Raw genomic sequence first — 24176 nt, 5'->3', positions numbered from 1 at the left:
TGAGTTGCTTAATTAGAAATACAATTCGATCACACTACTGGGTATTCCATCTATATATTCTTTGTATGAATAACAATAATCGATTGAAATGGGTTTTAATTAAACAATGATTAATGTGTGCTTGACATTTGTCAATGGATTTTATTAGCCCTTCAACTGAAATCGAATGCCGGCTTACGATGTCCACAAACATCTTATCAATTAAACTTTGTCTCATAGGCAATTTTTCCAAAGTATACATTCAAATCTTACGACCACACACACACACACACACACACACACACACACACACACACACACACACACACACACACACACACACACACACACAGGCACGCACGCACGCACGCGCTCAAACAGAAAGCCAGATGAACAAACAGACACACATGGATGGAGACATAACATCTAGTCAATTGCAATTGAGTCCCCCTAGCCTAGCTATTTTCTATGAGGGTGTAGTGAGGAGATGGCTAGAACAAAATCACATTACTCTGGCCATTCTTGCCATTGGTAAAAATCATCACGTTTATTCACAAACATAAGTAGTCGTTTTAAAACATTTTTTCATATTCTAGCCATTAAATTATTTTCTAAATCTAAAGATACGTCAATATTCTAATTTTATAAGCCGGTGGTATCCCAACATTCACTGCTTTCGGGATATATAGATATTAACCAAGAAACGGAAGCTACGTCATGGCGGAACCGTATGTTATATATTTCTTAGCAATTAATAACTGATCGTTGTAAGAAAATGTATTTATTACTAACTCTTCTCTCTTGCACTTCCATTCTTTTGAAAGTGAACTTTGAACTTTGCAGACCAGTGCCGCATAATTGAGCTTCTAATTGGATGCTTGTAGATTAAAAGTTCTACACGCTAACATGAATGTCTTGTTGAAAATCTTGTGGGGTGGGATAAAATGTCGCTTATTTAAAATGTATTCATTTCATTGATTCCTGTGAAGGAGAACCCATTTCTCCTACCAGCCCCAATAGGAATGACATATCAGAAGAAATTTATGATACAGATATCATTTTGTGGGGTCATGTTTTCTGACTGTTCAGATTCCATGTGACAGGTGAGGTCTTATTTGTCTTTGGGTTCAAATCTGTTCACACACATTTTACATCAATTAATATGAAGAGGAATATAGAGATTAATTTTGCAAACTTATACCACTTCATTGTCCAAATGTCCTAAGTATTGCTGTACTTTTAAAAAAAAAACAAAGGGTATTGCGTCACACTTTAATGTCAACTAATTCGTCGTCCCTGATCAAAGGCATACCCATGCCTTTTAATGACGTCAAAGACTATGCCCTTATTTGGAGTGCGACTGTCAATATGTCCGCCAATATTCAAACAACAAAATTATTGCGTCATCACAAACTTGAACACCGATGATTGGAAGATATGTTGGATAATATTGCATACAACTATCGCTAGGTGTCGTAATTAGCACCATAGCTAGGTTTATATTTGTCCACATCAACAACAGCATATTGTTCAAATGGATCGTAGGGAATGAGCGGCCCCTGTCTGTGAAGTAACAGTGACATTGACGTTGCAGCAGTACAAATTACAAACATCGTTAACATAACCCTATCAAGCACCGCAGCTACAATTGACCATTCTTGTTTTACCATAAGATGGTGTTCCTTTCTCTTTTGCGCTGTTTTGAGGTGTTTTAGAATCTGATCTACTGTTTTCTCTAATTTATGCAGTTTTCTGTCACTACTACCATCCAACGAGCGATCGGAGCAATCTTCAAGCAGGAATTCTTGTTCCGGCTGGTAACTATTATTTGCCAGTCTGCAATGTCTTCTGTTTTCCCTTGAGTCTTGAGTCACGTAAAATTTGGAGTTGTGGTTGCCATTTTCTAGTGTTCTAGTACACGGGTTTGGATTTTTAGGAGGTTTCTGCTTGGAGCAATGACCCATCAATACGATACAAGCCAAGTATTTCAGAACAAAGACTCGAATCCAGTGTGGAACGGGTCGACCACTTACTGAACCACGCTCATTCACATTCAACACGGCAACATTCATCGCAGTAGACAGAGATATTAAAAACATCGTAGCCGCATAGTATTGTCCTGTAAGAAAGAGATGAAAACGTCATTCAACATACATACATACACACGTACGCGGCGTACGCACGCACACACACACACATACATACATACATAATATACATACGTACATACATACACACTTTCACATACACACACATACACACATACATACTTAAATGCATCATACATACATCCATCCATCCATCCATCCATCCATCCATCCATCCATCCATCCATCCATCCACACATACATACATACATCCATCCAATCCATCCATCCATCCACCCATCCATCCATACATCCATACATCCATACATACATACATACATACATACATACATACATACATACATACATACATACATACATACACACATTTAGTACATATTACTGCCCACACTTGTCCTAAAAATACAAATTTTAATTTATGGAAACACCATTTAAGTGTCTATTCCTTAATATCAATGGTGAGATGTCTATTGCTACCTTGACCTATGACTTTGACCATTATATTCAAGGTCAAATAACATTTGTTCCTATGACAACTGCACAAGTTAAATATACATAAATTCCATGCCAGTATCTACATCCATATTGGAAGAGGTAAGCTACCATTTCATAATTTGACCTTTGACCTTGATTTCTCTCTTCAAATTCCATATAAATTGGTATCCCGGATGATGACAAAGGGTAGGTGCACTACGTACCCGTGTATGTGTCAGTATAACAGTACTGTATGGAAGGCTGTATGTATGAGTAGACGTAACCAGGTAACGTCGCAATGGACTATTTTTTTTTAGCTTAACAATGTTGTGCTTATGTACCTAAATAAACTTTCAACACAAATAATCAGTCAGGGAGGGGTATACTTTGATGTTACACACGTGACATTGTTAGGGAATTATTAAGTACTGAACTGAAAAACTTACCTATGAGGGGAATTTCCTCCGATGACCTGGGCATCATCTCAGCCACCAACAACAGAAACACTGTCAGTGAAAGAATGAGGGTAACACTTAATGACACTTTGACGACACCAACATCATAGGGCATGAAAAAGCCGAGGAGAGACAAAGCTGACAGAAGCACACATGGCATTATGAGATTGTAAATGTAATATAAAGGTTTTCTTTGCAATCCAACTAGGAAGGTGACATCGTGGTAGTTGTCGGGGCAGCATACATATTTTTTGCTGTGTCTAGTCGTTTTGGCATATACCAAATCCCACTGTTCGTTCTCTACAAGGTTACTCAAATCTGGTTCATCCGCGTGTTTGTTAAGATTGATCAGTTCGCCAGTGTATGTCCACGAACCGAATTTCAGCCTACATTGTTGCTTGTCGAAAGGAAAATACTTGATGTCAATTTTGCAGGTACTTTTAAGGACAGTCGGTCTTGACCATAAGCTTACGAATCCCACGGATTGCACTAAACAGTTGGAAGCCCGCACACTGTCTGCATAGTCATGCGCATCGGCACTGAAAAACAAAAGAAATATAAATATTTTTCTAGAGGGCGACATATATTGATCTTTGTAACTCAGATGTTGGTGTTGAAAAGACTTTACAGAGTTTGGCAGGACTAATATTTTTTACAATCTTTGTTACAATATTAAAGAATATCCAACTTTACAATCCCTTCTGACCACGTAATGAGTATTTCGTTGTATTCTCTGAAATGTTCATGCCTTCCTCAGCCCCCCAAGTGCCTATCTCTCAACTCTGATGTCCAGGCCTTCATTGGCCCCATAGTATCTGTCTCTCAACTTTGAATTTATACCAACAGGAATTAGAAAATACCTTTAACTATACATTGGAGACTAATCGGTGGCAACACTGGAATGTTGTGATTGTACGGAGATGGGGTGGTGTAGTGTCGGGTTCAGTGCTGGGCTGTTAGGAATGGTCAGTAATGGGAAGTAGGTCTTTTATACAGGTATGTGTCTGCGTATATACATTGGCAATCCTGTCTCACTGCAAACATACTATATAAGGGAATGATCAGAATTTACAGCAGGGGAGGGGCTAAGGAGAAAATAGTTTGGTCAAAATGTTTCTCACAGCCCCCCCCCCTTTCATCACGCTCTCAACAAAATTTCATGCTACCCCCGGAATGAACCCAAGAATTTTCGTATGCCCCATCCCCAACGCTACACAGATTTTTGTATGGTAACCCCATCCCCACTTCCCGTATTCTGGAGATGTGCAACTGTATGATGCTCTACATTAAAATAATATTTGTAAAACGACTTCAGCGTCCATACAGAATAATAATTTTCTTTCAAATAGATGTGGGCTTTCCAAGGAGAGGTCTCGCATTGAGTTACAACATATTCTTGGAGATACTTAGACAGCAGTGTTTTCTCTTCAATCTTGATTTTTGTCAGAAACAGAATCCCCATGTTATGGGGAGAAAACTTTCTCTCCCACGATGAGAAATCATATAGCAGGCCATTCAGAGGCACAACATTTCAAAACATGTACCATGTACTTGATTATTGTCTTAAATACCGTGACTACTCTCAATATAGTACTATATGGCTATACTTCCTACATTCGCTTGATTATCGACTGCCTAATAATGACATATGAGAGAGAGAGAGAGCGAGAGAGAGAGAGCGAGAGAGATAGAGAGAGACAGAGAGAGAGAGAGAGAGAGAGAGAGAGAGAGAGAGAGAGAGAGAGAGAGAGAGAGAGAGAGAGAGAGAGAGAGAGAGAGAGAGAGAGAGAGAGAGAGAGAGAGGGAGAGCACAAACACATTCTCATAGCCGCCTTCTTATAAAACTAAGGTTTAAGAACTTATTGCGATGAAGAAATTATGAGAATGTACTCGGTAAACAACATATCCTGAGATTTAATTGGTTCAAATCATGAGCAAAATATTTCGTGGGCCACCTTTCAGACCATCAGAAATGTCATGCTCACCCATCGTATCCCCATTTTTTTTCGCGCCCTCCCATCATTTCTCCACAAGTCCCCCCAGCCATACATTGTATTTGTTCCCTAAGGGAGATCAAAAGTTGACAAAGTTGCATTGTTTACCGTCGAAAATGATCCTACTATGTGCAGGGAAGCTATTAACATACTTTTGTGAAACGTTTGGTTAATACCATAGTACAAGGTAACTATTAAACGTTAGAGAGACACACATAGACGTACAGGTAGTTAGTCAGTCAGTTATTCAGTCAGTCAGTCAGAGACAGACACAGATAGTCAGGCAGACAGGTATAGAAACAGACATGTATTCAGCACACATATAGGAAAAGCCACACACATCATGACTCAGTAGGCAAAGGCAGGAGTCACCCAGAGCTTTTCAAATATTGAGGGCATTATTAATTGAACAACTTTGGCATTGTTTTTGTGTATGTTAGACTTTGTAGATCAAATATATGTGTATGTATGTATGTATGTATGTATGTATGTATGTATGTATGTATGTATGTATGTATGTATGTATGTATGCATGTATGCATGTATGCATGTATGCATGTATGTATGTATGTATGTATGTATGTATGTATGTGTGTGTGTATGTATGTATGTATGTATGTATGTATGTATGTATGTATGTATGTATGTATGTATGTATGTATGTATGTATGTATGTATGTGTGTGTGTGTGTGTGTATGTATGTATGTATGTATGTATGTATGTATGTATGTATGTATGTATGTATGTATGTATGTATGTATGTGTACCTAATATGTATGTGACTGTCTACGACATGTCTGACATTTGATATCTTATCCCGTCAGTTTTTCTCTCCGTGTCAATAACGAATCTTTATCTCTGCCATTTCATGCAAACATAATACGAAAATGTTAGTCCGCTATCAAGACTTTAACATACGTGCAATATCTTACTTGTCGTAAAGTGTTATATCTGGAATCCATAATTCCTTAGCAGGAACTCTTAAAATCTTGATTCCATCATATTCGTCTGGTTCCCATATTAGTTTTTCATCAATCCAATGCTGACATAAAAAAAGAACACAATGTAAAGGCCCTCGGCAGTATTAGGGAAACAGAAATTGCAAAAAAACACACATAACAACCAAGACAACCCGCCTCCCGAGCAAGCCACGTTGTTCTGGTAGAGAAGTTAATATTGGTCTAACAATGTAAACCATTGGAAATATGTATTATGTCGTTGGAGGCGCTCTCACTGCACAAGGCAGATATCCAAGTCTTCAGGTTATGTGTAATGTAATAGCATAACTATTCTAGCACTGGCTTTGATATTTTCCATGGTGTACCCTTGTCACATGTTTTTGGAAAAATTGAAATCTTGGTACTGCTAGTATGATATTCAGTTACGTAACACTTACTATAGACCCCAAAACACTGCAATGATTTCATAGAAATAACAACAAATTCAGAGTTCGAAAATACGTTGGTTAAATAAACTAACGACCGTGACCATAACTGCTCTCCTATGGTAAAACGTCGGTACTAAACTGTACCGTGCAGTGGAGCTTTGGTCCGTGTCGAGTCGGAAGATAAGTCGGATTAACAGTGGAATTCATCTGCAGTTTAATTACGAATTTAAAAAAGGAGTTGAGGTACGTACTACTGTAAATAAAACTGGTATGGTCTGGGTCGAGGTCAGGGTTTGGGTCTGGACAAAGCGTACGTATTTCAAAGATGTACCATTTTCGATCAGGTAGATCAGATGCCATTTAAAAAAATTCATTTGGATGGTAGTGTCTATTCGAAAAGACGCTACATGATGAAGTTTCACGTCCCATATGAGAAGTCACTGTGGTATTTGGTGTTAAGGTCATCATGAACGATTGATTTGGGGCACAGGTATATGACATGACAAGGGACTAGCGTTAAATTGAAACGGACATTGCTATCTAACGTGTTAATGTCTTTTATACTAATATTTGTCAAGATCTCACCTACCTGTTCAATCCATACATTCGTCGTTAGAATTTGATTCCGTTCATCCTAATAGAAAAAATAAAAGGAAAAAAAAACATCTCTTACCAACCATTATACATCAATATTGTATGATTTTTTGCAATGTGTTATTTTGTATGTTTTCTGATGTTACCTGATGTTGTTACGCGTTGCATGTGTTGACTTTGGTTCAATTAAGTCTTGTCGTATGTATATGTGACGTTCATAATTACATTTAAAAGCATAATTACATATAAAAAGAGTATAAGGGCATTTTACATATTTTGAATATATTAAATCTACAATAAATATGGAAAAAGAAAAACAAGATACAAATTACGCTTGATGTGGTTCCATACATTAAACACATATTGAAGATACAATATAAAAATATACACACGGTTTATGTCTTAAAAAATGAAATACAAACTTTAAAAGACTCCCAATACGCAATTAAATGCACACTAGAAATTACAAAGTTTAACATTAAAATCTTCTAAATATTACACTGCTTTGACCTCTGTAAGTCAGATATATTGATTACACAAAGAAAGCAATGTAGAGGAAATATATTTTTAAAAATCATCTAGTTTGGTTTAATATTCTTATTGAAGTGAGCACAAATGTTAGTATTTGCCCAGAATAATGTGAGTGAACTTCGGATTTGGAGAAATCAATCGACTATCATGAAACGTAACACATTTGTTTGACATTACTACATTTGACATTATTACATTTGACACTACTACATTTGACACCACTGCATTTGACACTGCTACATTTGACATTACTACATTTGACAATACTACATTTGACACTACTACATTTGACATTACTACATTTGACACTACTACATTTGACACTACTACATTTGACATTGTTACATTTGACATTGCTACATTTGACATTACTACATTTGACACTACTACATTTGACATTGCTACATTTGACATTGCTACATTTGACATTACCACATTTGACACTACTACATTTGACACTACTACATTTGACACTACTACTTTTGACACTACTACATTTGACACTACTACATTTGACACTACTACATTTGACATTCCTACATTTGACTTACTACATTTGACATTACTACATTTGACACTACTACATTTGACATTACTACATTTGACACTACTACATTTGACATTACTACATTTGACACTACTACATTTGACATTACTACATTTGACACTACTACATTTGACTTACTACATTTGACATTACTACATTTGACACTACTACATTTGACATTACTACATTTGACACTACTACATTTGACATTGCTACATTTGACATTACTACATTTGACATTACTATATTTGACATTACTACATTTGACTTACTACATTTGACATTACTACATTTGACACTACTACATTTGACATTGCTACATTTGACATTGTTACATTTGACACTATTACATTTGACATTACTACATTTGACACTACTACATTTGACATTACTACATTTGGCACTACTACATTTGACATTGCTACATTTGACATTGTTACATTTGACACTACTACATTTGACACTACTACATTTGACACTACTACATTTGACTTACTACATTTGACATTACTACATTTGACACTACTACATTTGGCATTGCTACATTTGACATTGTTACATTTGACACTATTACATTTGACATTACTACATTTGACACTACTACATTTGACACTACTACATTTGACACTACTACATTTGACATTGCTAATTTGACATTACCACATTTGACACTACTACATTTGACACTACTACATTTGACACTACTACATTTGACACTACTACTTTTGACACTACTACATTTGACACTACTACATTTGACACTATTACATTTGGCACTACTACATTTGACATTGCTACATTTGACATTGCTACATTTGACATTACTACATTTGACATTACTACATTTGACACTACTACATTTGACACTACTACATTTGACATTGTTACATTTGACATTGCTACATTTGACATTACCACATTTGACACTACTACATTTGACACTACTACATTTGACACTACTACATTTGACACTACTACATTTGACATTACTACATTTGACATTACTACATTTGACACTATTACATTTTACACTACTGCATTTGACACTATTACATTTGGCACTACTACATTTGACATTACTACATTTGACACTACTACATTTGACACTACTACATTTGACATTGCTACATTTGACATTACTACATTTGACACTACTACATTTGACACTACTACATTTGACATTGCTACATTTGACACTACTACATTTGACACTACTACATTTGACACTACTACATTTGACATTACTACATTTGACATTACTACATTTGAAACTATTACATTTTACACTACTGCATTTGACACTACTACATTTGACATTGCTACATTTGACATTACTACATTTGACACTATTACATTTGACACTACTGCATTTGACACTACTACATTTGACACTACTACATTTGACATTACTACATTTGACACTACTACATTTGACATTACTACATTTGACACTACTACATTTGACCCTACTACATTTGGCACTATGACTACATTTGACACTACTACATTTGACACTACTACATTTGACACTACTACATTTGACATTACTACATTTGACACTACTACATTTGACACTACTACATTTGACATTACTACATTTGACATTACTACATTTGACATTACTACATTTGACACTATTACATTTTACACTACTGCATTTGACACTATTACATTTGGCACTACTACATTTGACACTACTGCATTTGACACTATTACATTTGGCACTACTACATTTGACATTACTACATTTGACCCTACTACATTTGGCACTACTACATTTGACACTACTACATTTGACCCTACTACATTTGACACTACTACATTTGACATTACTACATTTGACATTACTACATTTGACACTATTACATTTTACACTACTGCATTTGACACTATTACATTTGAAACTACTACATTTGACATTACTACATTTGACACTATTACATTTTACACTACTGCATTTGACACTATTACATTTGGCACTACTACATTTGACACTACTGCATTTGACACTATTACATTTGGCACTACTACATTTGACATTACTACATTTGACCCTACTACATTTGGCACTACTACATTTGACATTACTACATTTGACACTACTACATTTGACCCTACTACATTTGACACTACTACATTTGACATTACTACATTTGACATTACTACATTTGACACTATTACATTTTACACTACTGCATTTGACACTATTACATTTGAAACTACTACATTTGGCACTACTACATTTGACACTACTGCATTTGACATTGCTACATTTGACACTACTACATTTGACATTACTACATTTGACACTATTACATTTGACATTACTACATTTGACATTACTACATTTGACATTACTACTTTTGGCACTACTACATTTGACATTACTACATTTGGCACTACTACATTTGTTTATTACTCCTCGTCACAAAACACTTAAAAATGATGGGTCTAATCAGAGAGGTCTATTAACGTAAATAAAGATAAAATGAGAAACGGTAAGTGTGTGTGTGTGTGTGTTTTGATATTTTTTGACAGTGTAGATACTTTACAAGGTCATTACAAACAGAAGGATAAGACGAACGTGTCATAATTATATCATTTCTATTACACCAGTATATAGCCATCGTACAACATTTAATAATTGCGCTCCAACTACCATCTTCTAAACTTGTTTGTCCGAACCTGCTTGAAAATGAGACAATACAATCGGAACCTAACTCTAGCCAAGATGGCGCCACATGATACTAACTGATCGATTTATCAAATGTCCCAACATTTGCCAAAATAGTCGCTTACAGTGGTGCCATCGAACCATCACTTACCTATGATTTATTTACAATCCGGACATACAGAATGTCATTTGAAACAAGTGTGGTCAGATTCCATAAATGTAGGGTCATTATACTCATGACAAATCAAGAAATGAAACAAACTATTCTAATGCGGGAATAGACAAGTAAGCTCACAGACGTTTGAAACTGACATTATGAACATTGCTGGTAGAACAGATCTACACAATGAGTCTACCATTATAAACTATAAATATAAAAGGTGATGTTATAAAATGAAGATCAGAGATCAGGCAACATGTGAGTAGTATACACAACAACCTGGTTTTATCTATTACTAATAACTTAATTTTGAATGAAAAAAAAAACAAATGTGAAAAATTATGAAAATACTTAATATTTCTCTGTGTTTTATTCGATCTGATAAGCTAGTCAAAGATAAAATCTACGCACATGTCTTGCTATTTAGCTGGGTGAATATGTGTTGTATTGATTACGAGATAAACAGGACTTGGATGATATATACGTTCAGTAATTATACACGCGACATCTTGAAAAAAGATCGAAATCAAATTGAATATCTGATATAGTAACGTATTATATAACAGGAAAATCTTACGAAGAAAAAAATTAGGTTGACCGTATGATATCATACTGTACAGTACTCCCCTTTTACTGATTAGTATCATTTCACATCATATCTGCAGTATGACCTTCTTAATATAGGATAGAATCTGTAATAACAATAAAAGTTAACCATGATCTGCTTTAAATGGCGTATTTCTGTATTTAATGAATAAATGATTAAATTACGGCGCCTAAATAAACCATTTCTGAAATATTATCCGAGGTTATGGTGCATGGTGACCCTATTTCCTAACCACGTTATAAATTGACCTTGTCCTAGCCTTTACGCTTACGTACATTGCTTAGCTTATTAGACTTACAGTAGATGTGATTAATAACATGATACTTCAGGTAAAGACACACGTGTTTCCACGCACCATGAGATGTCGCTTGCTGATTTGTCAAAAGTTCGAGAACATCTACTAAGAAGTGACACGAAGGATAAACGTTGTCTGTTCTGGGAGAATATATATTCGATATTGGACGTTAGTCCCGTTGCTGGAGGAATATTTATTTTTAATGTGGTCGATTCCTTTGTCTATATCACTTCCATTTGTATCATCAGATGCACGAGAACAATTGATTAACACAGTACAATGAGTTTCTCGGAATACAGACTATTGATTCACTTGTCGTTTGATAATCATGATAGTTATTTCTACAAGTTCTATATTTCTTACACGGACTATGAGAGATGGACTACATTTATAGCACCATCATCATTTTCTTAGGAACTCCTTTAAAATTGTATTCTTTATAACTTGTTATGTATTATTCCTGTATCTTAGGCGAAACAAATAAGTGTTTGTTATCGATAACATGACCTCAGAAAATAGGGTAGGTAGGTCGGGAGTTTTATCTTTTTAATTGTTTTTATTTTTGAAAAATATTGATTTGACCAAAAAATAAAGAAATGTGGGTCAGAATACCCCTTTTGTGACAGTTTGAAGAAACATGTACAGACATCGGTCAGGAAAGAAACGAGACGTGAATTTTTTATCTCTTTTTTTAAATGTTGAAAAAAATGTTTAGGGTTGGAGGCTCAAACTAGGGTTGGTCGGGCTATCGGAAACACAGGGTTTTATTTGGTCTTATGTAATGAACGTTGTGTGTTTTATGTAATAAATGTATATGACAAGAATACATGGGTCTATAGATAAATCAGTTTAACTTTATGTACAAATAAGCCTATATATCACTAGTGTGAGGAGGAATTGTCGGATTTTATACAATTGTAGTATCCTGCCAAGATATACTGTGAGTGTGACACCAAATGTTACTACAAGAACCGCAAGACACAAAACCGATCTAACCGTTTATAAAGACGTGTATCACTGCTGAATGATGTGAAATTGTAAAAATATAGAACATGTTGAACTAAATCTCTGCTGAATAAGGTTCATTGGAAACACAGTAACAAGTGTTATCTGTACTTTGCTCTTTGTGTTTACTGTTTACTGTTTAATGTTTACTTACAATGGCACTGGTATTGTTTGTCGAGTTTACTTTTCATTTCAGAAAAAATAACATTTCATTGAAACTCGAATATTTGCTGTACATAACATAAATAAAGTGAAACGTGCTTCCAGGATATATCACTGATTAAGCTATCACCAAAACGGCAGCTGGCACCACATATCTAACCAATATTTGCCATATTTTCAACAATACCCAATTTTCAAATTGTTTTATTTTTAAATTTTGGTTTTATACTTGTCTACTCAAATACTAGTATTAAAGACCACTCATTGTGTTAATAAATCCTAACATTCTCATAGCACATCGAGTATTTCATCATTCATTGAGAAAATAGTAGAAAGTACACACAATTTGGTTCTCAGTTTATTCTATTCTGTGAGGTCAATTTAAAAGAAAGATGTCTCTCTCGCCTGTAATGTCATAACACTGATATTTAGGTACAAACTGTACTCTAATTCGCAAAAATAAAGAACACGATTTTATAATTATCACCATGATAATCTGTACTTCTGGATCGATACTGACAGACAGGTTATGACTTGATCGACATTTTCCATCAACATTCAAATCACATCCGTAATATTAGGCCGTCATGGATTTTGAAGTGTTAATAATTTTTGAAGTTCGTGATCTGACATATGATAGCACAAGTTATAAACTAAAGTACAGTGTGGGGTTCAAAGGCCATTTCGGAATCAATAAATCACTATCGAAGTATCAGTGAATTAATGGAAGATACGACATGATCTGCCATTTGCTGCTTTATCCCATTAACTTGTACATGTTATGTCACATAGTTCTGATGGAATAATATATATATATATATATATATATATATATATATATATATATATATATATATATATATATATATATGTTGAGGGTAGAAGAAAATCAAGTCGGGTTTTTCGTCTCTACAAGCCTGTTTCGTGAGTAAATCACTCGTCAGGAGATGTTGATGTACATCAACATCTCCTGACGAGTGATTTACTCACGAAACAGGCTTGTAGAGACGAAAAACCCGACTTGATTTTCTTCTACCCTCAACATATACTCCGCTCTGCGTGCAGACGTATCGAGCACTGTACTACGGACAAATCTTACCACTGACTTCCTATATATATATATATATATATATATATATATATATATATATATATATATATATATATATATATATATATATATATATATATATATATATATATATATATATGTATATATATATATATATATATATATATATATATATATATATATAATATCACAAGCAATGTACAAGCAATCAGGAGCTGTTACACAGTGCTTCACGCTGTTGCGATCATGCACTGTGTAACGCGTACAGCTCCTTGTATCTTACTTGATACTGTGTTATTTATACCGTTCTACATACATATGTATTGAGCACTGGTTACTCCAGTATAGACATTTTACATATCCCAAGTTAGTTGGTTAACTTTGAAAGACAAAACAGGATACAAATCGTTTTTTAAACACATTTTCCATTCGAAATTTGTTAACAGAATTCTTCTTGTTACTATATGGAACATATTCAAATTATATAGATGATTTCCATCAATATGTTCACACGCTGTTCATATTGTGCCGCCATATTTAATTCGTAGAGAGGGATGTATTAACTTCACAGATTGAGTACTTAAGTTGTGAATTATTGTTGTAATAAGTGTTCACGCTTTACAAAGTAACATTCATCTCCTAACTTTAATGGCAGGATTATCATGCAGGGAAAAGGAGGCAGTACAGCATGTATCAATATTTGTTGTTGAGAGGGAGTGTGGTAATTAACAACAAATGAACATCGTACACTTCGTTCTAATATGTCTAAAATCGTTCTGAAATAGAACACTTAACACGGAATTCTCGCAACTTTCGTAAAATAAATTGGCGAGTTACAAAACCGATTAATTCAACTTATGTTTGCGGACTTCCCTCGTCAATATTATACTGACCCGGAACACAGGCTTTAGGCGTGCCACCGGAGATGGGATATGTAAAATCAATACACTAATTATGACCCTGAAAATTCCGCAGAATAAGCGGTGAACATCTTTCTGACACACACAGTCCTTCCTTTATATCAACTATGCTTCAATAGAGATATTACAATTGATACGATGACAGGTGCTCTGTACTCGTGTCGACAAGACACGTCGTTTGTAATCGGGTTAGATTACGTCCAAGAAGCAAATTAACCTGCGTTATTTGCGTTATCCAAGTCACTGAATAATTGAATAGAGCGAAAACTATTATAAGGAGCATACAACACAACGCTTCCGGAGGTGGGACATTTGACTGTCTAGCTTTCCACTTGATATACAGAATCTTTTCTTTACCCCATTGTCATTAGTTTGTAAATCGTTGGACGTTAATAGTACAACGATCATTGTATGTATTGTATTCATGTATACACACAGTGATACTGCAGCTGCTCATAATTGACCGCTGAACATTTATATCCGAGTGAAGATAACATCGCAGACACTTAAGACAGGAATATAGTCAAACTCAACCATCTGGCATTTGATCACGATGTAAAGACGGTTCTCTAGTTCAATGCATTGCGCATTGGACTCAATTGAAAAAAACCCTAGCATAGCATCTTGTCTGTACTCAAGGTAATGAAAACAATGAGATCACTATAAAAATGTTATTGTTGATATCGTGGTGAATTGTACCTTTCTTATGAGTTAAAGGGGCACAAACTGAGTTTGTAAGTTTTTGGGATGTAATTTTTTGTACATATTAAAAGGTACTCACAGTATTCTATTTACTGATGTGTACCTAACCATCACTTGCCACTGATTGAATTCAAACCTGGTATTACAATCGATCAATGACGTTATTTTGCTAGGATTTTAAAACTCTGACGGCGACTCTCATCAGTATATTTACACGTCATTTTCCTACAGGTACAAATAAAACGATAGCTTGGCTACTAAAATATATTGTATTGACCTGAAAACTCTGTTTTGGTAAAACAGTCACTGATTCAATATTTTAAAATAAGATTTATGAAACCTTTTTGCTGTAATGTTATGTTATTAATAACAACATTAAAAAAATTAACAAAAAATGTTAGTCTGTCTTTTTCGGAGGTTAAAACTAGTCCCGTGATCAAAACATCTGTAGTACAATTGTTAGATATGTAGTTCTAAATAACTGATTTTATTTTCAGCAAAGTGAAAATTTGAAAATCAGAGTTTGGCATAAAATGTAAGTTATATAAAACGTCCCTGTAATCATAGAATGTTGTGGTTATCGACTTGAAATGTTTGCGTGACAACTGGACAGGATTACTAACATTGACAACAATAATTATATCAATGGAAATATCACAATTATATCAAATTCATCATATCAAATGTAGCCTTTTATGTAAATGACTTAATAGATTATCACAATGGTGCACGCACTTTGTACTGTCAGCGGGACGCAATGTTTCATTAGTTTTTACATACTTGTCAATGCAGTTATGATTGGGTAAGAACATATGCAAATAATTACCATTACGCCTTGAACCGTTGACATTTACGTTAAAAGAAAAGTGAGATTGCATTCCCTGTCTACTTATGAAATGTATGTGAATCAACTAAGGGAATATAAACATTTCAGAAAGAGTATCATTTTAGTCTCAATGTTAATGAGTGTATGTATTGTATTGAACTATAACGGCCCACGGCCAGCAGTTTTTTCCCTTCAATCTTTGTTTTTGTCAGAAACAGCATCCCCATGCTCGCTAGTGGGGATGGTGTGGTAGGGGAGAAAACTTTCCCTCCCACGGTGAGAAAATAAAGGACATAAATAGCAGGCCATTCAGAGGCACAACATTTCAAAACATGTATTCATGTACCATGTACTTGAATATTGTTTTCAATACCGTAAGTTTACTCTGAGAATCTGCATATTACTATATGGCTATATTCCTACATTAGCTTGATTATCGACTGCCTAATAATGAAATATATGAGAGAAAGAGCGAATTAGAGAGAGAGAGAGAGAGAGAGAGAGAGAGAGAGAGAGAGAGAGAGAGAGAGAGAGAGAGAGAGAGAGAGAGAGAGAGAGAGAGAGAGAGAGAGAGAGAGAGAGAGAGAGAGAGAGAGAGAGATGTGCTCAACGGTTGGTCTTAAATGTGAATACTGGTGTCGAAGTTGCTACCGTGTAATGTTCACCATATCTCTCTCAATGTATACATCACGTATATGTCACATAAACTTATAGTTGCATTACTTCATTTATGGAAAAGGCAATGAAACATAAATTATTACTACCATCTTTGTATCCCGCCGCTTCTCTAAAACATGGCAATGGAAATTTGCAAATTTCACTCAAATAAGATCTGCTGTACACCAGAGTATCATGGGAAATAAATAAAGTTAGTAGCTTCGCACCTCTTGAGCTCTTGCACAAACAATACCAAGGAGGTTTCAATTTGTTTCCCAAAATGCCTTGCTCAAGTGTTCAAAAGAGCTCTTAAAGACAGATTTGCCCAGATTTATTAATCTATTTCAGAGCGGTCGAACTATGTAGGATTAGTAAAACTGACTTTTCTATATATCATCAAAATCACCAAAGCACAGCAATGCAATACAAAACATCACACAGCCTGTATTCCCCTTTAAAGTACAGCCAAAACTTGCTTCAATACGACTTGTCTTTTGTATGTTTCGGTGTTGGCACTCGCATACATCTACCATAATGACGTAGTCTAAACCTACCAGTGAATATATCACAATATAATTCATACAAATACTGAAACAAGGAATATCAAAACAAAAGTTACTATTTTAACAATGTGAACCATCATCCATTGCCAACGTGTATCTTTTTCATAACGACATAATTTAGTGTTATCACTTTGTATAAGGTTGATTTTGATCTAACCTCGACACCGTAAAGCATACACCAGAGATTGTTAGCAACTCAATCTACACACTAGTCACTAAATGTAAATAACATTTTGGAATTGGGTATACATCGCTGTACTAATTTCAAATCACAAATTGCTTGTAAAAGTGATGTGAAATTTTGAGCACGTTCCGTATTTTTTGAGCTGTCGAGATCAGTTATTTTTGGTAAGAATCCGTTCTTGAAAATGAGTTATTCATAATTGATTAATTCTCCTTGTAACCAAAATAAAGTCGTCAGTTAACAACAACTTCCAGGTATTGTCCCTGTTACCAGTAGCAACAGGTTCAGTTTTAATTTCACAATCCCTGAGCAATAAAAGTGAACTGGTTGCTTGGGCTACCGTTGTTAAGTTAAGTATAATACTTTTCAGTAGATTTTCGCAGTGTGTGATAGCCTGGCAATTTCGATAGAGACGATTTGCATTGGAATGATTGACATACGGATATACACTCACATACTTTTATCTATTTTACATTTAAATTTATATTAACATATCTGATGTCACTTATGTTTTGACATATTTGAAAATTTCGTCAGGTTTGAATTATGGTAAAATCTCCAATTTCTATCTTTTGTAAATTTAAATTGTCCACCGATAAAAAGTACACATCAACATTAAACTATGGCGTCCGAACATTCACTGAAATAAGCTTAACCATGTTACGAAGGACTCATGAGGCTGGGGTTAAAAAGTACTTTACATTTCATTATATTGATTTATAAGAGTACAGAAAACCTTTAATGAATATTTGATAATACGTCTACGTAAACTCACAGATGGCACAAGTGAAACGTTTACAAGTAAAACTTAGCTCTCTCAAATTTACAAATGGTGTGTCACATGCTGTTTCTGCCTATAACATATTGTTATATGACCTGAGTTCTTACCAGTCGAATACCCTTACAAATGCGACTACAACCTCGTTTATGTTGACAGTCCGTTGCACCATACGTGCTGTGTATTTTCATGAATAACCATTGATTATTAACATTTGACACAACTGTTTAACACCGTTTAGATATAATAATAAAACTAGATAGCTTGTGCAAATGCTGCTAGCTTGGGTACATACTATACCATACCAGATCCTGTAACAGTTGATATAAAGGACATCTTTGTCAAATGTGCTGGTATTATTATACACAACGGTGTGTACTATTATTCACTACTTTTTAAAAGTGAAACATGTTCCTTATATGTTATTTTGAATAGATACGTGTACATTAACATGCCAAACAAAAGAATCGAATGCCTAGCTGTGTATTCTAACATACTGCAGGTGTTTTAACGGATATAAAATTATTATTGGTTCATTGACTTTTTGTAGATAGTAAAATACTTCCAAATGTCAGAAAGAGACACGGATATATATCTCCGCCAACGCAAGCTTTTTTCTTCCTTTTATAGATATGGTGACATGACCCTGCATTACAAAAGATTCTTAAAAACATATTCAGAATGTAAGCTATTTTACATTAGTGAAATATGGCTTAAGTTTCCTTGATACATAGGAGGGTACAGTAGCTATAAGCCGACAAAAAATTATTTCAATATGTCTGAGAAGGTCACAATTAAAATATCCATAATTATATGATCTGTAAGTGTTCGCTCACATACTGTATTACGAGGTCGGGTATTGAATACTACTTATACAGTCACACATACGTGCGCGCGCACAGACACACAATCAACGACACATATAGAGACCAAAATACATTTAACAAAAATACAAATAAACAAAACAATTACACCATTAGAAACAAACAAGATACATGTGCGGACAGACAAATGTATAAGCAACAAAATATAAACACGCACACACACACACACACACACACACACACACATACGCGCGCGCGCATGCACACACATACACACACAAATACAGATATTTACACACAAAATCAGGGTATGCAGGTAATGACAAATCATATTTTTGTTTCAGGTAATCCTTCGAACGGTGCAGGACTGTGGAACTGGCACTGATTCCCTACCAGTCTGCAACTGACACTGATTCGCTACCACTCTGCAACCGCTTTCTCCAAGATTTTCTAGATTAACACCTTCTGATCTGTTTTGGGTTTTTATTTTCTTGGTATATGTGATAAATTTTAAACCATGATTTTCATGTTTTGGTGACTTGCTTTCAAAACTTACACTTCACAAGTGAAAACCCTGAAAAACAATGATTGTTATCCAAGGTTTTGAGATGTTGCTTTTTTATCAGAAAAAAAGGAGCAGAAGGTGTTGATTGTATTAACCGAATTGGACAAGCGTTGACCATAATTGTTTGTATATGCTACAAAAATGGGATTAAAGCCTTCACATTGCAACCTACATCCTACCAGGTCCCCAATTATACAGCTGGGTTGACTGGGGCACAGTCGTGGTTCAAATCTTGCCCAAGGACTTTAGCCACTTACAAACAAACAGCAGGCAGTGACAGGGCTCGAACCTGCAACCTGTAGATTCCAAGCCATTCACCCATCGTGACTCCATGGCCACAACCTGCAACCTGTAGATTGCAAGCCATTCACCCATCGTGACTCCATGGCCACAACCTGCAACCTGTAGATTCCAAGCCATTCACCCATCGTGACTCCATGGCCACAACCTGCAACCTGCAGATTCCAAGCCATTCACCCATCGTGACTCCATATCATGCAACCTGTAGATTCCAAGCCATTCACCCATCGTGACCTCACAACCTGCAACTTGCAGATTCCAAGCCATTCACCAATCGTGACTCCATAACATGCAACCTGTAGATTCCAAGGCGGTCAGGCTAATCATTCACCCATTATGACTCCACATTAACACTGTTTGCCTTGGAGGTTTTTCACCTTAATTATATTAAACAATGCACTATAGGTTAAACAATTAACGATCAAACAATATTCATTTAAAAAACACAACTAAGGGGTTTACCTTTAGTTATAATCATTACAAAGTTGATAGTGGTTCTTGGTAACGGTAAAATATCGACACCGCATGGCAAAATTAAAAATAGCAAAAAATAAGTACTGATGGTAGGGTATAACATTACATTTAATTATAACTATGGTGCATGCATACATTTAAAAGCCTATCCCAGGTATTCCGGGAGGGAGTATTAGAAATCATTTGTGCGTGACCTTAACCTTGATAATAACTCGTTAAAACAATACACAGTTCGTGTTTAGTTATGTACGCTAGATATGTCATTTACATATATTGATTTATTTGTAAATGACTTTTAGACTTAGAGGATGTAAAGTAAATTGTAACATACATGAATATGAAATATTAACTATTAAATATTATCACTACGACATTACATCAAAGAAAAATATGAACCATCTCAAATTAAGCGACCAGAAATGGTTTCTTTGGCACAACGGCATAATGGCTTCATGGCACAATCAAGCATGGTTAGTATATTGGTGTTGTCGTAGCTCCTGTATCTCAGTTATTTGATTCTTATTCAATCATTTAAAACCCCATTCACTTTTAAGTATCGCATAGAGTGCATTTAAATGCAGAACTGAAACGCAAGTATGCATATATATATATATATATATATATATACATGTATATATAGATAGATAGATAGATAGATAGATAGATAGATAGATAGATAGATAGATAGATAGATAGATAGATAGAATACTTTTACTTATATGTAATACATTTCATTAAGGCATATAGAGTAGAGATGATTTAGGAGGTGCCTTTACGTTCCCGGATATAGCAAGAAGTATTATCTTCTATTAATGGGTCATGAATTTACATACCATCTGCGCATTGCTTCACAACTATGCATACAATTACTTACTTTTATATCGTATGTTATTCTTAAAGCTGGAGATAGCCTGGTTACAATTTTGTACTTGTATTTGTTATTAACATTTCTACTAAAACCTACATTTCCCATATGTCGATAATGAATGAACAAAAATATGGTTTAATATCAATAACTATATCACATATATCTGAAATAATTAAGATCTATTCTTAATTCTTAATTTTGTCCTCATTATCACTCGCCATGTTGTATATAATTTTAATTGTCACTGTATGTATACGAGGTTTACATCAGACTTTTTTTTTACTGAGTCGGCCTTCGACCTTAAGCTTCCATATTTTAGTTAGTTTTCGTAATGGATGTATTTGTGACACATAGAAGATTGCATTGACTGTTATTATAGGACAGACAGATTAATTAACTATTGTCCAGATTGAATTTAATTTAATTTGAATTAATATCAATCAAAGTTCATGTCAGTGTCATTCTAAATTGACAATGGATTAGTCGTGTGGGGTAATGCTCTGTAGGCACCCTGAATGAATTCGGACAAGATTTCAAGTAACCAAAATAGCATATATTGGAAGATATGTATATGGATATTACATATTATGTGTATGAACACAGACACAGACACATACACAGACACACAGAAAGACACAGACACAGACACACACACATACACAGACACACAGAAAGACACAGACACACACACATACATACATACACATACACGTACACAGACACACAATGTGATTAAAGTAGCTAAATGGATGGGGATTGAGTATTTATTTTGGAGTTTTAATTTATCATTAGTAGGACGCCATAATAAAATTGTTTTATAAATTAAAAATCGGGAATAATTACGATATGGCCACTTCAATATCAACATTGTCACGATTATTGATTACGATGTTGCGTATCTGAACGTGAACGTTTTCGAATTCCAAAATATTGGTAGCAGTGTTCAATCATTACTTTGTTTTTAATGTGCTTCTCTACCACTACAAGTCTCGCGAGGTTTTATACCTGAGAACTCACAGTCTGGCATAAAGCGTGTTGTTACGAATCTATTTTTAGTGCTAGACCATTGGGTCATTACATCACGATCTTCACTGATGGATGGATGGTTGACAACAATACTCTTGTACAAAGGTCACAATATTTAAGCCGTCACAGTAGATACAGGGTAGAATTCCTAATCCCATATTTATGTGTTCAGCGATATCTTTGAAATATGAGTGTACATAAACCAGGGATGCAGCAAACATATCTTTAACTGACGAATGCCTTTCTGTATATATACGTAATAGTATTGTATTCTTATCGGACGAAAGGTGCTATATGCAGGGTTTTGCTAGACCTATGTACGTATGTGAGCAGGGAGTAACGTAAACAGAATATTAAATAGCTTAAATTTAAAGTGATTCTTCATTGAATTTAAAGTTATTTAGAAGTTTGTGGAATATGTTTCGAGGAAAATATGTTACAACTATGTGGATACATGGTCTAATTACAAGATACATTGTAAATAGTGCTATCAAATTTCTGATCGCTACAGGCACATATCCAATGTATCCTCACTTAACTCGCTATGGCTCGAGAACTTTAACAATGTCTTCTTTAATTTCGGTTTTACCTTTCCAGTCCACCTAAAATTAAATAGTGCTCCGAGTGATGTAAGTGGGAATGATGCCTTGAACTGAAAGCGTAGTGTATGACACAGAAGCGTCTCTATTAGTATGCCTCGCACTGTGTTTATTGTATCCTACGTTGCAACACATGATCATTAGATCACGAACATGATCATGCAAATAGCGTATTTGAATATTTCTGAAACTCTGAAAGTTTGTCTGCATATGTCATTGCTTCCCCTAATAGTGGCATATTTCTTATCTCAGAATTCTAATGTTTCGTTTATTATTAAACTGCCAAATGGTCATCAAAAGGAGACATTTAGTTACTACACACCAAATAAAAGTATTGTTTCAATTTCTGGAAGACTACATGACACTAAGTGATGATGAAAACATATTGCTTTTCCTGCCTAAGAGGAACGTCAGATTCGGTCTCTTTTAATGTTTTTTGATAGTTGTCAGGTTGAATCAAATTTAAATTATTCTAACAAGACTACTAGCTTGGAAAAAGCAAAATGGATAAAAGATACTGCCATAAATACTTAATCATGTCGTCGAAATGTCCTCGTTTCCTTTCTCTAGTATTCCCTTGTTGTAAAGTTGATGTACACAAGAACCGAGTTTTAATTACTTGGACTAAAATGACGCTCGTTCTTTTGATGTCATAAAAACGTTTGCCATTTATATTTCCTTTTTGACTATGCAAGTAAATGTATGCTTCAGTCAAACATGTTGTTTAGTATGTAGCCTTACTTTTTTTCTCTTTCATTAAAATACAGTGAATTGATCACTTACAGATGCAAAAAAGAAAACAACCATGTTACAAGAAGTTCAAAATGTTATGAAATGTTGCTAAC

General features: G+C 34.8%; 1 protein-coding gene across 1 annotated transcript in view; it reads right to left on the bottom strand.

The window, feature by feature from the left end:
- Window positions 1–508: 508 nt before the first annotated feature.
- LOC144451414 (neuronal acetylcholine receptor subunit alpha-10-like) overlaps window positions 509–24176 on the bottom strand; it is an 80550-nt gene continuing 56882 nt past the window's right edge. Inside the window, exons 3-6 of the mRNA XM_078142246.1 lie at window positions 6988–7032; window positions 5944–6053; window positions 3008–3555; window positions 509–2098 (exon numbers count right to left, since the gene is read on the bottom strand). Coding sequence (XP_077998372.1) covers window positions 1446–2098; window positions 3008–3555; window positions 5944–6053; window positions 6988–7032 — 1356 coding nt within the window. The 3' untranslated portion in view covers window positions 509–1445. The remainder of the gene's footprint in view (window positions 2099–3007; window positions 3556–5943; window positions 6054–6987; window positions 7033–24176) is intronic.

This window comes from Glandiceps talaboti, chromosome 21 (assembly GCF_964340395.1).
Source record: "Glandiceps talaboti chromosome 21, keGlaTala1.1, whole genome shotgun sequence".
Classification (NCBI taxonomy): domain Eukaryota; kingdom Metazoa; phylum Hemichordata; class Enteropneusta; family Spengelidae; genus Glandiceps; species Glandiceps talaboti.
The sequence above is the reverse complement of the archived record's forward strand: the minus strand, read 5'-3'. Positions and strand labels throughout refer to the sequence as shown.